Below are 16,730 nucleotides of genomic sequence, written 5' to 3' on the forward strand. Positions count from 1 at the left end.
TGCAGTGCCAGCATCCCATATGGGCGCTAGTTCTAGTCCCAGCTGCTCCACTTCCAATCCAGCTCTCTGCTATGGCCTGGGAAAGCAGTGGAAGAGCCCCAGGTCCTTGGGCCCCTGCACCCACGTGGGAGATCTGGAAGAAACTCAGCTACTTGCTTCAGATCAGCACAGCTCCAGCCATTGTGGCCATCTGGGGAGTGAATCAGTGAATGGAAGATATCTCACTCTCTCTCTCTCTCTCCCTCTGCCTCTCTGTAACTCTTTCAAATAAATAAATAAATCTTTAAAAAAAAAAAAAGCAATACCTTCCAACGTCTGACCTTGGAGTTGTGCTATTCCCATAAACCCTTGAGCAATCACAGCGACACAGGCAATCTTCCCCACCAGCGGTCTACCACACAGAGCTCGGAGAGCGAAAGCAAAGTGCTGGTCTTGGCGTCTGGAATTTTTGGATTACCCCATTTGCTGTGGGCTGATGTCCCCGATGCCACAGGCTGCTGCCTTCTTACTGTGCAGAGACTCCACCCACACTCTTGTCTCCTCACATGGCTTGGGTTCTCTTGCACCTGCGCCTGCTCAGCCCAACGTTGCCCTGGGTCTCCCAGTGCGATGATCCCACAACAGGTCCCACTGACTTGCCTGGGTCCTCCACTTCCTGGGTACCCCTTGTCTACAATGAGCATGCTGGCAGAGCGGGATGCCCACCAAGGCTCCGCATGGGCATCTTCCAACTCTTTCCTCCTAGCAAGTCTTACAGTCACGCTGAATCCAAGGGTCCCATCTTCTTTCACCAGCTCCACGAAGTAGATTCCACCAGCACTCGTTTCTGAAGGTGATGGAGAACGAGAGGAACCGGCACCCTGCCCCAGACACACACAGAAATAAAGAAGGCATGAGGCTCTCCACCCTATTCCAGTAGATGGCACCCCTTAGTTCTCCCCTGCTACACGGAGCAAGCAAACAGCACCACACCTAGCTCCCAGGCTGGGCCACCAGGAGCACCCTCAGCTTTATCAGTCCCTCCCCCTGTGGCCTTGGACAAGTCTCCACGTCTCTGCAGCCTCAGCTTCCCGACCCAGAGAACTGCTGTGAGAGATTCCCTCCTAGTGTGTGACTGCCAAGTGCCCAGCTCAAGGATTCCATAAATGTGGGTTTTATTTCCACGCACGGTGCAGACACCCATGTTAGGACTGAAGCCACCCAGGTACTTTCTGGTAGCTTCTCCTCTGACTGCCAAGTGATGGCATGCTGGGTATAGCATGCACAGTTGATTGAGGTGGAAGAAAACATTAGGAGGACTTTTGGTCATTTCTAGCAAGGGTGGCTGTACTGGGTCTTCACCTACAATGATTGAGCCCTTTGGGGAGGGGCAGAGAGGAAAATTATCTGCCACGTGTCAAGCACTCTGCTTGGTGCTATGAGCGTGCCCATGGACAACGTGCTCATTCATTCACCCAATCATACAACAACATTGGCTGTGCACCTGTTACATCTCAGGTTGCTATGGTTTCAAGATCTTCTCTAAACTCATGTTGAAATGTAACTGCCACTGGGATGCCATCGAGAGGTAGAACCTCGAAAGAGTGTGTGGGTCATGGGGACACTTCCCTCGGGCATGGATTCAGACTGTAGTTATCACAGGGATGGGTTACCCTCTCGCCATGTTCTGACATAGCAGGAGGGCTCTCACTCGATATTGTCCTTTGATCTTCAACTCTCCAGCCTCCAGAACCAGAGGTCAACTCAACTCCTATTGCTTCGAATCCACCCAGGCTGTGGTATGCCATTATAACATGTAGAAATGCATATAACATAGCAGAAAATGAATGAAGACATGGCACTGTGCAGTTTGCTGAGGAGTTGGCAGTGATAAAACAGACCTGCCCAAGTTGAGCTACTCTCTTGCAGAAGAGAGACTTTCGACATGGAGATCCCCAACCAACTAACCAATAACCACCGTAATAGTAAGAGTGAATGTGGTAAAGTGCACGTTACCACCCAGAAGATCAGAGATGCACCAAGAAGGGGAAGAACCAGAATGTGAACCCAGATGTCAGTGAATGGTGTCTCAACAAGTAATGGGCAGGGAAGGAAGAAGCCGAGGATATGCTGAACTGGGCTGACCATTGCTTCCAGACAGAGCATGCCCGGTCCTGCTCATGTTCCACTGGTCACTGCACCCAGAAGATGGAGCCATGATATTCCCAGTCTTCTTCCCCTCTGCTTAGTGTTACCTGGCCACCATGTTGGAAAATCCTATGAATACAGAGGAAACTAAGCAAGCTGAAGGAAACTGGAAAATCACCAGTCCAACACAAAGGGCTCCAAAGAGTTGGTTGTAGCAGCAGACAGAGCCCCAGTATTTCAGAGACCCCACTGTCTTTGATCTGGCAGGATGTCTTGTCTGGACATGGAAATTCAAAGAATGGAAGACTCAAAGTGAGAGTCCAAACTCAAGCAGGCCATAGAAGTTGACCTGGACACAAAGTTGGCCAAATGACCCACAGAAGCCAGATGGCACAGGTCCCACAGCCTGTGCTGGGCTCAACTGTGGCCTCAGAACACCATCCCTCCTTTCAACAGCCTCCCAGAAATCCTTCACAGGCTCGCAGCAACAGAGGCCCCAGTCTGGATCAGGCCCTCTCTGCCCTACTTCTTGCCCAAGGGGCCACTCCAAAGAGCAGCTCAGGAGTGAAGGTTTCCATTCTGGAGTCCAACTCCTTGGAGTCCAGTGCCAGCTCTGCTGCCCACGCCCTAAGAGATCTTGGCATGGTCCTTTCTTCTCAGTGCCTCAGTCATCCTGCTTACAAAACAGGTTGATGATAGCAATTATCTCATAGGACTGTCATGAAGCATTCAGAGATATCACACACTGTGGTGGAATGAGAAGGCCATGCCAAGATGGCCGCTGGCAAGTGAGCATCAGTTACTCAGGAATGGCTTCGAAACCCATCTGGCAATGGAGCCTGCCTGGCAACAGGCTGCGATTGGATGGCTTTGGAAACCACATGGCAATGGAGCCTGCCTGGCAACAGGCTGTGATTGGTTAGGGCATAGAGTGCCCCTTGACTGGATTGGCTGCCTTGGCTATATAAGCTGCTGTACCAACTAAAATAAATGAGTCTGCGGGCTGCTCGCCTCTGGCCTGCTTTCACCCAGCTCCCGGAGTCTGTGTGGTGACTCTGTGCCTCTTGTCCCCACTGCGCTCCTCCTCTCAGAACGAATTCACCTCAACAATGCACAAAGTGATCTGGACAAAGCCTGAGCCCAAAGTTAATACTCGGTAGGTGTCAGCTAGTATCATGACTCATGCCAAGCCCTGAGTCCAGTTCTTCCTGGCAGGCCCTGTCTGAGTGATTGCCTTGGCCAACAGGAAGGAACAAACATCCATAGAACCCTATGGCATACCAGGTGATGGAGTTCAGGGCAGAATGACTCAAAAGAGCAGGACACCTTGGTCTGTTGAGTATTTCAAGGGGAGGGGGGACTTGAGAAGCAGAATGTTCTGGAAGGACTCTCTGAACTTCTACTGCCCTCCTCCCCTGGAGCCGATCAGAAGTCTAGGAAGGATTTTCTGATCTCCCCCTAAAGCTGAGCACCAGACCCTCTCATCAGGTGAGAGATGTCTTTCCTGAACCTGGAGGACAGGAACATCCAAATCCCTGCACACAAGGGACCCAGAAGGGACTCTGGACAAACAGGCCCTGCTCAGTGTCCCCAGCTTGCTCACAGTCTGTCCTATCACATGTCTCCACGATTTCCCATTGGGCGTCAAACCTACTGTAAGTCACACTCAGGTGGAACTGTTTCTTCAGGTCTTCAGTTCCTTATCAAAGTTCACATGACACACATCAACCAATGTGTACGCTTTTCTCTTGTTAATCTGCCTTTTGTTCCAGGCCCCCCCAGCCAAGGAGCCCAGAGTGACTGAAAGGAAAGGATATTTTTCCAATTCTACCCAAGCATAGCATTATCATCACCATGGCTCTGTAGACAGGCATCAATCTTCCAATCACAAGAAAAGAAAAAGAGAGATGAATTTCAGAGGGGTGGGAGAGCTTGCCTGTGTCAACCACAGTCCCAGCTGGAATAAGAAGGTGCTCAACCTGGATGAGGGAGAAGAATCTATGCAGAGCCTGTGTTCAAGGGCACTGGCAGCCTTTAGGGGAACAAGTCAGAAGCAGCTGAAACAGTGAGAGCTTCTCCCAGCCCGGGGCTGAGGGTCAGGAGGAGGGGGTGGCCCACGATGCTGTTCTGTGGCAAAGACTCCCTGATAGGAGGCACCAAGAGAGACAGTCCCACCTGGTACCCAAGGGGACAGCCGGGGGACAGCTGAGCTGGGGCTGAACAAAGCACATGGTCCTCAGCACACCAAGGCCAGACTTGATCTTCTTCCTCCATAGAGTGCTGGTCAAGAGCAAAACCACTGAGATGGCAGGAGGACCCACAGAGGCCAAGAATACAAGATGCTTCATTGCCCAGGCCTCAGTCTCCACAGGTTTCAGTGCCAGAAACAACTGTAATTACAGTAGTCTCCCCTTAGCCACAGCTTCAGTTATCCACAGTCAACAACAGTGCAAAAGTATTCAATGGAAAATTCCAGAAGGAAATGGTTCATAAGGTTCATTATATTGTTGTCACTGCTATGTTTTACTAGTTGTTATTGTTGAACTCTTACTGTATTTAATTTATAAATTAAACTTGCTCATAACCACGTATGTACAGGAAATAGAAGGTGTACATAGGGTTGGGTATTATCTGAGTTTTTTAGGCATTCATTCGAGGGTCTTGGAACAGAGCCCCCAGGGATACGGGTTATGCAGTGACTAAGGATTCTGGAGACTCCTATATGGGCCCTGTGACCCAGACACTGCGAGGAGTTCTCCCTTTTCTTCTTTATCTTCTTCCTAGCAACCACGCAATGCAGGCATTCACTTCCGTAAAGTTACAGCTGAGCAAGTTGAGGGCCAAGCAGGTGAGCAACCCTGCCAGCAGACACTGCACACAGAGAGCAAGGAAGGACCTGGGAGCTGGGCTGCTGGGCCCCACAACCTCTTCTCTCCTCCAGCTTCTAGGAAGACAGCCAAGGGGATGACTACCTTCACTGGCAGAGATGAGAGCTGAGACCCCAGCCTGGACATGGAACTCTGCACCTGCGCTATTTCCAGTTCGCCAACATTTCTGGTCTGATCTCGTGAGTGTGACGGCAACCGTCCCTGGTGCCCGTTGCTCAGGAAGTCTGTAGAAAAGATGGCAGAATCAGCTGTGCTATTCTTTTCTTCGCCGGGGGTATTTCTGCAAACACCTGTGAAAACAAGCCCAGAAGTCAACAGCTTGGAGGGGCTGGCATCTTGGTGGCTTCTCCAGGAGGGGCACAGAGTTTTTCTCCAGTGACAGAAAGACCTTTTACACCACTAGGAATGATGTGTCTATTATTTATTTGAAAGTCAGAGTAACACAGAGAGAGAAGGAGAGGCAGAGAGAGAAGTCTTCCATCTGTCGGTTCATTCCCCAATTGGCCATAACAGCTGGAGCTGTGCCGATCCGGAGCCAGGAGCCAGGAGCTTCCTCTGGGTCTCTCATGCAGGTGCAGGAGCCCAAGGACTTGGGCCATCCTCTACTGCTTTCCCAGGCCATAGCAGAGAGCTGGATCGGAAGTGGAGCAGTCAGATGTCAAGGCAAAGCCTATAAGGGATGCCGGCACTGCAGGCGGCAGCTTCACCTGCTACTCCACAGCGCTGGCCCCAGAATGATGTGACTTTAACATCTCATGGAAGGATGCTGCATTTGCCATAGAGAAAATGAGGACCCAGGGTGTGATTTAGGAACCTAAATGGAGCTGGTGTGATCCAACTGAGAAAGCTCAGGGCCGTGGAGAGTGAATAATTCTGGCTCTCCCTTAGTAAGCTCTTGCCATGTGTTTGGCATGATGATACAGACAGACAGATACATACATAGATACACAGATGTTAGATATGTAGATAATATGTAGGTGATATGTAGATAATCTATAGAGATGATAGATGATACATAGATAATTGATATAGATGATCATATATGGGTGATAGATAGACAGATGAAAATAGACTTGGTAGATAGACAGACGACAGTTCTTCTTATCAGACCCACAAGGAAAATGTTACTGCCATTCAAACCAGAGAGATCTGAATCAAAATGATTAAGCAGCTCACCACGAATACTGTCACAAGTACATGGCAATGCTCCCTCTCACAGTCCCCACCAAGCACATCTGTGATCAGTGTGTCAGGTTCTTTGGGGGAACCTGTAATATCCAGACTATAGGTTTTGACTGGGCCGCTGATGCCCGCTTCACCCGTGTCTGAGAATGGATCTGGACAGAGAAAAGACATGAGGTTGGGAATCAGCAGGTGAAACCCTGGGCAAGATACATAACATTCTGGTTTTCAATGTTCTTATATCTGGAATGGAGATAATAATGTTACGTTCTGGGCAATAGTTTGGATGTCCCCAAGAGCCCACGCATTGGGGGTTTGATCCCCAAAGTCTTGTGCTAATGGTTAATTACTTAAGGATGGAGATTTGATTTATTTATGACATCTGAGACATGGGCTTACAGGGAGGTCTTTAGGTGTTGGGGCTATGGACACCTTTGGATGATGGTGTCATGAGAAGGTTGGTGATATGAGCTGAGTTTGGCCCAGCTGTTCTCTCTCTCTCTCTGCTTGCTGGCTAGCCAGACAAGCCTCCCTCAGCCTACATTCCAGCACCCATCATCCTCATCGGGGGTGGGGCTCCCCATTCTTGAAGTGTGAGCCTCTAAAACTGGAAGCTGGAATAATCCTCCTTCCCTAAGCATCCACTCCCAGATATATTCTTTATGTCAGAAAAATCCGACTAATGCAAATAGCAACGTGAATATTGCAGAGTCTGTGAGGCTGAGAGGTTTTAAGTACATGAGAGCGATAAAAGTACAGATAGATGATAGATGCATAAATAGATAAAGCAAGCTTAGTACATAATAGGACCTCGAAGACAAGGTAGATTTACTGCTTTGATACAAATTCATTGGTGCTCAGGGAAGTGTAGAAGCTCACACGTTGACTACATTTGATTTCAAGTTACTCAAATGTAAAGGAGTCAGAAGGAACTGGAGAGGTCACTGCTTCCTGGTGCCGCATCCTGATCACTTAATTCGAGTGTCTACTTTTGGCAATATTGCAAGCATCTGCTCGTTTTCTTCCACATCATCCATGAGAGAGAAGATGGGACTGAGAATTAAATTGACAACTCAGGTTGTGCAACTTGCGCCCGGCCTAACAGAAATCTTAGTTAGCTAGGAGACTTCTGTGGGGCAAGTGAGACTCGGTTTATCCTAGACCATGATGGCATGTTATCTGTCTAGCCTCTGACCTTCTGTCTAGCCTGGCTCCCTCAACTGCAGCCTGACCAGAGAGAAATTTGTGGTGGCCAAGTCTGTGCCTACAGAGACCCAGCCTCCCAAGTGGACACTGGACGCCCACTACCAGGGGCCGGTTCTGAAGCAGCCCCTCCCCCCTCACAGCAGGTGAACCTGACCTGTGCTGAACTGATCGGCTGCATTGTGTTTCCTGGCAACAAAAGGGGTGGTTTAAATGCTCCTCGAGGGGAGAACGTGGAGGAAAAGGCAGGGGCTGCTGAAAAACCCTGGGAAGAAGAGTGACAATGCAGTGAAATCTTTCGGAGACAGCGAGCTGGGGTGGGGGGGAGAGGGGGGCACTGCGGACCTGCTAGGGCCAGCCCCGGGGGCAGCTACGACCACAGGATGAAAGGCACATGGCTGAGGTCCCAGCATGGTCACTTCCCACCCTCCACCATGGCTTCTGGGACGAGACAGCTATGAAGCCCTGGAAAGGCCCCTAATGAGAATGTACACAATCAAGGGAGTATGCATGGTCTTTAGCAGGCAAGGCAAATGCACAGGCAGCATCTCAGGCCGGCGTGAGGCAAAGCACTTTACCACGTAAGGGAAAAACCGCACCACGTCCCTGGAATGGGAAGACGCAGCCCACGACCCTGAACTTGCAGAGCGTCTGTGGTGAACCTACAAGGTCATCCAAACGCACAGCAGCAATGGTCATTGCTGACCAGTGAGGGAGGAGGTCAGCCTTCTCTCCTTGAGCCCGTCAAACTCCCCGACCTGCCCCAGAGAAACCTACAGATACTGTTCTTTGACATACGCTATTGTTCTCGCCGTCTTAGTGAAAAGATGCAGAAATGCATCTTAAACAAGTAAAACCTTTGTCCTTTGGTTGTTCTGTCACACACACACACACACACACACACACACACATACCCCAAGTAGGAACAGCAGGCCAGCTCTGCAAATGTACCTCGAAAATCACTTCCCTGTCACACTCCCAGCTACTGAAGCAGTGGCCGCCCCTAAGCCCAGGCTATGCAGAGGCCCTGGAGCAGCCACTTTCAATCAAGGCTTCAGTGTCCATCAGAACGCCATCCCCTGTCTCACAAGGAGAGTGGGCGGAACAGCGCACACTGGGTGTAATCGGCCAAGCTAAGAAACAATGAGAGTAGATGTCGCCTTTCAGGGGGACTTGGGACTACAGAGCGTCTCCCGCCCCTGCAGTTGCACAGTGCGGTGATTCGTGCCGGTAGGTTGTCAACTACCACAAGGAGAGCGAGCGATACAAAAGATCTCCGCCCACTTACAGACCCAGCGGCCCATGAATGAACTCCTAAAGACCGGAGCGGCGCTTCGGCTCCAGCCCGCGGGGAAAGACGTACCTTTACACTGAGAGATGATCAATTCGATGGTGTCGGGAGAATTCTGAATCATTCTAACCGCCATGTTGAACGTGAAACCCTGCAGATGGATGCGATTCAAGGCCAGTATCTGCCCCCCTGGAAAAGTGAATCACGTCAATAGCCCAGCGAGGAAGGCAGATGGAGCAGCATCTCTGGCAGCTGGAGAATGCGTACCTGGTTTGATCGTTTTTGCTTTTTCTGCTGGTCCCCCTGGGATAATAGCAGATACAAAAATGCCAGGGTTGGCGTGGCCCATGTCTTCTCCCTCCTTAATGACGAAACCTGCGGCCCAAAACAGCACGGCATGGTGAGATGACCCTTGATGATTTCACAGCCCAGAGAGATTAGGCTGTTTGCTTGGGTGCTGGTTCAAGTCCTGGCTGCTCCGCTTCTGGTCCAGCTCCCTGCTAATGTGCCTGGGAGAGCAGCAGAAGGTGGCCCAAGCGCTTGGGCACCTGCACCTGCATGGGAGACCTGGATGGAGGCCCAGGCTCCTGGCTTCAGCCAGGCCCACCCCTAGTCATTGCAGCCATTTGGGGAGTGAACAGCAGATGTGAGATTTCTTTTCTCTCTCTCTCTCCCTGCCACCAGCTCTGTCACTCTGCCTTGCAAGTAGAGAAACATAAGCGTTTTGTTTAAGTCGTCTCTGTCCTGGCTCTGATTATCTCCTGGAGCAAAACCAGGGCACACTGGTGGGCTGCACACACTAAGGGGGAGCAACCCCTCTTCTCTATTGTGTCTTGGTGGAGTGCAAAGGAGCTCTGAAGACCAGCAGAGCACGGGGCAAACGTCAGAAATGCCTCTGAGTCGCTGTGTGAGCTCAAGCAAACAACCTAACCTCTCTGAGCTGTGAGGCAGCTTAACCCACAATGACACAATGCTGGTCCCGAAAGAGATGACTTTGAATCAACCCCCTATCTTGTATTTTGTTTCATAAGTGGTTTTAAGAATCTTAAAACCTGGTCAGACCATTTCCACCTGCCACTAAAAAGCTATACACGAAGGTGCCTAGGAACACTGGGCAGGGATTTCAGAATTTTTGGCACCAAAATAAACTTTTTAAAGTTTATTTTTCCATAGGCTTTCCGAAGTGCTCTCTATATGAAAGGTGGGGCCAGCGTGGTGTGTCAGTGAGTGAAGCCACTGCCTTCAGCCTGTGATGCCGGCCTCCTACAGTGAAGCACGGGTTCCATTCTGGCCACTCCACTTCTGATCCAGCTCCTGCTAATGAGGGAGGGAAGGCAGCAGTGATGGCCCAAGGACTTGAGCCCCTGCCGCCCACGTGGGAGACCCAGAGGGAGTTCCAGGCTCCTGGCTTCGGCCTGGCTCAGTCCTGGCCATTGAAACTATTTGGGGAGGCCGGCGCTGTGGCTCACTAGGCTAATCTTCCGCCTGCGGTGTCAGCACCCAGGGTTCTAGTCCCGGTTGGGGCGCCGGATTCTGTCCCAGTTGCTCCTCTTCCAGTCCAGCTCTCTGCTGTGGCCCGGGAGTGCAGTGGAGGATGGCCCAAGTGCTTGGGCCCCTGCACCCCATGGGAGACCAGGAAAAGTACCTGGCTCCTGCCATCGGATCAGCGCAGCTCCTCTTCCAGTCCAGCTCTCTGCTGTGGCCAGGGAGTGCAGTGGAGGATGGTCCAGGTCCTTGGGACCTGCACCTGCATGGGAGACCAGGAGGAAGCACCTGGCTCCTGGCTTCAGATCAGCGCAGCAGCTCCTCTTCCAGTCCAGCTCTCTGCTGTGGCCCTGGAGTGCAGTGGAGGATGGTCCAGGTCCTTGGGACCTGCACCCGCATGGGAGGCCAGGAGAAGCACCTGACTCTTGGCTTCGGATCGGCGCAGCACGCTGGCTGCAGGGCGCCGGCCGTAGCGGCCACTTAGGGGGTAAACCAACGGAAAAAGGAAGACCTTTCTCTCTCTCTCTCTGTCTCTCTCTCTCTCCCCTTTCCACCTTCCCTCCTTCCCTCTCTCTTTGTCCCTCTGCCTTTCACATATGTAAAATAAATTTTTAAAAACCAAACTTTGTCATGTGGTATTGGGAAAATAAATCTTTTTCTACCTTGTGCTTAGATGCACCCCAAAATGGTATCAGTCCTACAAGGGAAGCACCCCCGGGTCTCAATGCTCTTTCTAAACACTTAAAGGGAGGGGAAAGCACAAGCAATGGCTGGAAAGGGCAAATTGGGAGAGCAGGGCAGGGGAGGGATGAGAAACGTGAAAGTGGAAAAGCAGCCCCCACCCCTGCCCAGGGGGACAAGCTGGGCCTCACCTCCTGGGAGTCCCCTTACCGAAACCACGGAGTGGATCGCGCCTCAGGGTCACACGCACGACTTCTCGACCGGCTTCAGCTGCAAAGCTCTCTCTCCAGTTATTTTGTGACCCTAGAGGGGGAAGCACAGCACCGTGGTGAGCTTTTCCCTCAAAGTATAGGGTGGATATGGAGACAAAAGGAGCGAACAGCATCACACATACACACATGTGCACCTCACATACATGCATATGCACACTCATGCACACATGTACATGCATGTGCAAGCATACACACATGCACCCATGTGCAAGCACATGCATGCACACATGCATGTACGTGCACATGCACACAAGTGCAAACATGCACACATGTGTGCCCCATGTGCAACACACGCCTGCATGCACACTCATGCACGCACACACCTGAAAGCAAGGGGAGCTCACGTTTCATCTTCCAACAACGCTGGGAATAGAATGCCGAGCACAGAGGAGGACATTCAAAAAGCTTCTGGCAAAATGAAATTCGATGTTAAGTTTATTTTGGTGCAAAAGTGAAATTGGCTATCCATGCAGTATTTTCTCATAATATACATTCTCCATAAACTCCTTGAAGACCCCTCCTCTGTTGTGGATTCCAAAAATCATTTACACCACAATGAATGTATCTTTCAATTCTGTTTGCCACGCATCTGCTGGGTCAGTGTCATTCACTGCTGCCCTACAGGCGCCAGGGGCCAGGGTAGCGGGACCGTGGGGCATGTTGTCAGTGACTACGGATAGATGTCTTCTGTACCGGCCTCAGAAAAAGACAGAAGATGAGCAGAGGTGCAGCTGCCAGAAGTGACAACCAAAATGGAGACACAGCCCGACTGGGATGGGGCTGGCGGCCCAACCCTGGACGTCCTAAGGGCCTTCCCTCAGCGCGGAGCTTGGGGGACACCCGAAGCAGAATCCCAAATCCACTTCCTGTGAGCTGGAGTCCTGGGGAAGTTTGTCACAGTGACCAAGGGACGAGCCCTCAAGGGAAGACCCAGTTGTCCCCTGTCCCTCCTCCCCAGGGACTGCAGTGGAACCCGGCAGGCAGCTGACAGCGTGGAGTTGCCTGGTGCTGTCCTGGTCCAGTCCCAGGCTCCATGCCCATTAGGGATAAATATTGGAGCTGGTTCGAGTCCCAGCTGCTCCACTTCTGACCCGGCTCCCTGCTAGTGGGCCTGCAAAAGTGGTGGAAGATGGCCCAAGGGCTGCACCCATGTGCAACACCTGAAAGAAGCTCCTGGCTTCAGATCGGCCCAGCTCTGGCCTATGCAGACATTTGGGGAGTGAACCAACAGATGGAAGACCTCTCTCTCTCTCTCTCTCTCTCTCTCCCTTTTAAATAAATAAATAAATCTTTAAAAACAAAAACAGTGGCCTTTGTTATGGGTTCTCTCTGTCTTTGCATTCAACTGGGAACCTGCAGGAGGAGGGATGGCAGAGGGGGACCAGGTCCACCCAGAGTGCATTTCCTGGTGAGCGCAGGGGCTGAGACTCAGGGCCCACAGGAAGCAGCAGAGCTAAGGGGTGGCGCGCTCTGCTCCACAGCGGCCACTCCTCCTCCTGCACCAGGGCACTGGGAACGCATTCGCCAAAGCTCACGCGTGTCAGATCCACGCACACAGACAACGCCAAGTGGGGCTGGGAGAGCTCTTCCCAAGTGTAGTAGTTTTGAAAATAACTGTAAAGAGTGAAAAAGATGGCTAGGATGATTCAGGAAGCAGCTTGAAGCAGGGTCACCCGTCAATACCCCGACCCCGCCATGGCGCGTCCCATACCCCTGCTCAGCCCCAGGAGACGATCAAAAGTCGCTGGCTTCTGAATGAATCGGGCATCCTGCGGCAGCTCCGGGCCATGGCAGAGGCTGCAGGGAAAGGCCACAAGGTTAGGTCAGGCGCCCCCTGAAGGCAACGTCTAGGCATGTCTGAGTGTGGACGGTGGCCTGGAAGAGACAAACTCGGTCTCCATCGCTGGGCACATCCACAGGGGGACCCTATCAGGGGCTGCTCTAGGGATCAGGATGCACAGGCAAACCTTGGGGTCTCAGAGGGGACTCTGCAGCCACACAGACCTTGGATGAGCCTCCCCCTGTCCACTGCGGTGGGCTGTGTGGCCACTCACAGAACTCCATGTCCCCAGCTGTGACCGGGACACAAAATCCCCATTGCCCAGGTCTGTGAGGGCACCAAGGCCAGGTCATCAGTGTCAAGCCCCGGTGCTTATAATGTCCTTGCATTCTGATGTTTGCTCTTGTTTGTAGCCCAGAGCCCTGGGAAGGAGCCTGGCACAGTCCAGCACCCCTCCTGCCATGTGCACACCTGTCACTTCTCTGCTGGATCCTTGTAGCCGTTAGCGTAGGGACACCGCCCCCCACCCTCCATCCTGCACGCCAATACCAAGAACTTTTCCTGCAGGCATTCAACTGCATTTGGCTGAATGGGCAGCAGTCTAGTACACAAAGAATGTTCTAGGCTCTGGGAGAATCGAGAGGGCCCCCTGTCTACCCTCAGGTTAGATCCACACAGGGATAAGCTGCCTTCCACAGTGAGCAAAGGAGAGGGAGCAAGAAGCCAGAACACAAGCAAAGTAGTGGGTGCTCGGGGCCTCCACCAAAGCCGGGTCTGGACCTCCAGGATGGCAAACCCCCTGAACAGACTCAGTTGTCCTTATCACCCAACTGTGTTACCACATTGTCTCAAAAATGTTTGAATACAGTGCTGGCGCTATGGCACAGTGGGTAAAGCTGCCGTCAGCAATGTCAGCATCCCATATGAGCACTGGTTAGAGTCTCAGCTGCTCTGCTTCTAATCCAGCTCCCTGCTCACACTCATGGGAAGACAGCAGAGGCCTGAGTACTTGAACCTCTGCACCCGCACTGGAGACCAGGAGGGAGTTCCAGGATTCTGGTTTTGTCCTGGCCGAGCCCTAGCTGTTGTAACTACTTGGGGCACCAAGCAATGGATGTAACTCCACCTTTCAAATAAAGCCTTTTCTTAAAAAGAAGAAGAAGAAGAAGAAGAAGAAGAAGAAGAAGAAGCAGCAGCAGCAGCTCAGGGTGAAAGGCACGGAGGGACAGAAGCAGGTGCATGTCGGGGGGTGGGGGCACTGAAGGCACCCTCAATGGAGCCAGTGGTGCAGAGGAGCCACCCTTTGGCTGTGCTTAGGAAAGCAGGTGGTCAGCTTCTGGGAAGTTGGAAGTCGGGCAGGGCAGTGCTGTTGTGTAGTGAATAAAGTTGCCCCCTCCAATGCTGGCATCCCATATGGGCTCCAGTTCAAGTCCACTTCCAATCCAGCTCTCTGCTATGGCCTGGGAAAGCAGTGGAAGATGGCCCAAGTCCTTAGGTCCCTGCACCTTCGTGGGAGACCTGGAAGAAGCTCCTGGCTCCTGGCTTTGGATTGGCCCAGCCCCGGCTGTTGCAGCGATTTGGGGAGTGAACCAGAGGATGGAAGATCGATCTCTCTCTCTCTCTGCCCTCTGCCTCTCTGTAACTCTGCCTCTCAAATAAATAAATCTTAAAAAGGGGGGAGGGGAGTTGATTTCTGCCTCCTTCAGATCTGTGCTGAAATGGCACTGTGTGTACCCAGGGGATGGCAGAAGCGAGGTTGTGCCAGCTTCAAGCCCAAACCGAAAAGGACTGGCAGCCTGAAGCCCTCAGCTGCCACATGGAGCCTCACTGGAGGTGCTGCATGGAGAGGACTTGATACCACACAGGGAGGGAGAGGGCCCCAGGGCAACCTGCATCCCAGTCCCCCTCACCAAGGGGCCAGGCCTGTGAGCAGACTACTCCAGCACCCGCTGAGATCCTTCATGGTCCCAGCCAGTACCGCACGAAGCAAACGAAGCCCTCAGCCCTCAGCCCTCAACCAAGCCATGCTCGGCTATGTCATCCAGGAGTGGTGGGGTGGGTGACACGATGCGGTTGTTTTAAGCCACAGTGTTTCCAGATAGTTCATTGCTCAGCAAGAGCTGCTGGGAGCAGCCATGCTTCACCCAGAGCGACAGAGCTGCTGCTGCACCGCGGTGCACACACTGCATCCACAGAATTTGGAGCAGTGCTTTTCCAAGAAGCACTTTAGGGTGTGTGTGTGTGCACTTCACCCTCTTGCTGAAGCCCGTGTAAAACTCAGTGCCGAAGCAGCTCCTCCAGCAGCCTTTGTTGGCCGTGAGCTGCCTGGGGATCTAGCCGAGCTATTTATAGAACTTGCAGTGTAAGTGTAACATAAGTTCTAGGCTATTTTTAAAAGTATGCCTGCTTTATACTGTAAAGTTGCACTTAGAAGCTCATCGGCTTCCACAGGCAAATTTCAATGAGCAGCATCCTTCAACAGGCAAGGCAGCACCGAAAAGAAGTTGGGAACCCGGGCTCCGAGGCCAGCTGTGCGTTCCAGTCCTCACCCCTCAGTTCCCTGTCCTGTAAAATGGGAGGAACCGCAGAGACGTTTCACAGGGTGGTGAAGCTCAAATGAATTGACATGCTGAGAGCAGTGCTGGGCCATGATCAGGTCAAACAGACACACTCTCTCGTTTATTTTGTCCTCCTCAATTTCATATCACCTAGCGCATACTGAAAGATGGAAGCAGGTGCTAGGGGGATGAGATACTTGCCCTGCAGCGTATGGCACACACTCAGCCCATAGCCGGCCTCCAGTGACTCTTCGGAATTAATTGACAGTGGCCCACTGAAGGTTCTTTCTTTAAACACTTGACCTCTTTAAACAAGATCTTCCGGTGTGGATCACGCCACAGCACCAGGTACAAGACACCAAGAACAGTCGTGTGAAACCCACCTGCCTCTGATTCCCTCGGGCCCCGCGTCCTTGCTGGTTCCCACGTTGAAGTTGTCCAGGGACGTGCTCAGCACGCCTCCCGTGGTGTCCAGCAGCCCGGGCGTGAACAGCTCGTGTTCTGAGCATGACAACCTCTGAATCCAACTGAGAGGCTTGGACTGGGCTGGGTGCTGGTGGGCAGGACTCAGACAGGCCATTTGCATGGACTTACTTGGTTCTGAATACAGGGAAAAAAAGACACAAGTACAAGGTGCAGCAACACGTGGGGATTTCAATAAGTTCACGGAAAATTGACTGAAAAGAGAACTTTATCTAGTTGGAAAAAAATAAAAATCAGTGCATACAAGGAATCTTCACAAAGTTCATGGAAGATATATATTATAAAAATCATGCATAGGGGCCAGCATGGTGGCACAGTGGTAAAGTTGCCACCTGCCATGCCAGCATCCCATATGGGTGCTGGTTCGAGACCTGGCTGCTCCACTTCCTATCCAGTTCCCAGCTAATGCACCTGGGAAAGCAGTGGAAGATGGCCCAAGTGCTTGGTCCCCTGCCACCCAGGTGAGAAACTGGATGAAGTTCCTGGCTCCTAGCTTCAACCTGGCCCAGCACCAGCTGTTGTGGCTATTTGGAGTGTGAACCAGCAGAGGGAATATCTCTCTCAGATCTCTCTCCTCTCTCTCTCTCTCTCTCTCTCTCTCTCTCTCTCTCATTTTCACAATAACTTTGCCTTTCAAAGAAAAAGAAATATTTTTCTAAAAACTAGGCATTTCAAACAGCTTTGCACCAAAAGTAACTTCTTCAAGTCCATTTTTCCATGAACTTTTCCAAGTGCCCTCCTACACCCCAGATCGGACCTCTCCTTTCTGTTTTCCACACC

General features: G+C 51.9%; 1 protein-coding gene across 9 annotated transcripts in view; it reads right to left on the reverse strand.

The window, feature by feature from the left end:
• FRMPD2 (FERM and PDZ domain containing 2) overlaps positions 1-16,730 on the reverse strand; it is a 116,677-nt gene that overhangs the window by 25,713 nt on the left and 74,234 nt on the right. For 8 of the 9 annotated variants that reach the window (XR_011382573.1, XM_070058098.1, XM_070058100.1 and 5 more), the window contains 7 exons: positions 15,851-16,067; positions 12,841-12,926; positions 11,068-11,160; positions 8,959-9,066; positions 8,764-8,880; positions 5,100-5,305; positions 756-860 (listed from right to left, as the gene is read on the reverse strand). Coding sequence is in view for 8 of the 9 variants with exons in the window: in XM_070058098.1 (XP_069914199.1) it covers positions 756-860; positions 5,100-5,305; positions 8,764-8,880; positions 8,959-9,066; positions 11,068-11,160; positions 12,841-12,926; positions 15,851-16,067 (932 nt within the window). In the remaining variant the exon portion in view is untranslated. The remainder of the gene's footprint in view (positions 1-755; positions 861-5,099; positions 5,306-8,763; positions 8,881-8,958; positions 9,067-11,067; positions 11,161-12,840; positions 12,927-15,850; positions 16,068-16,730) is intronic. The other variant, XM_070058099.1, reaches the window with a different exon arrangement.

The sequence above is a fragment of the Oryctolagus cuniculus genome, chromosome 15, assembly GCF_964237555.1.
Source record: "Oryctolagus cuniculus chromosome 15, mOryCun1.1, whole genome shotgun sequence".
Taxonomy (NCBI): domain Eukaryota; kingdom Metazoa; phylum Chordata; class Mammalia; order Lagomorpha; family Leporidae; genus Oryctolagus; species Oryctolagus cuniculus.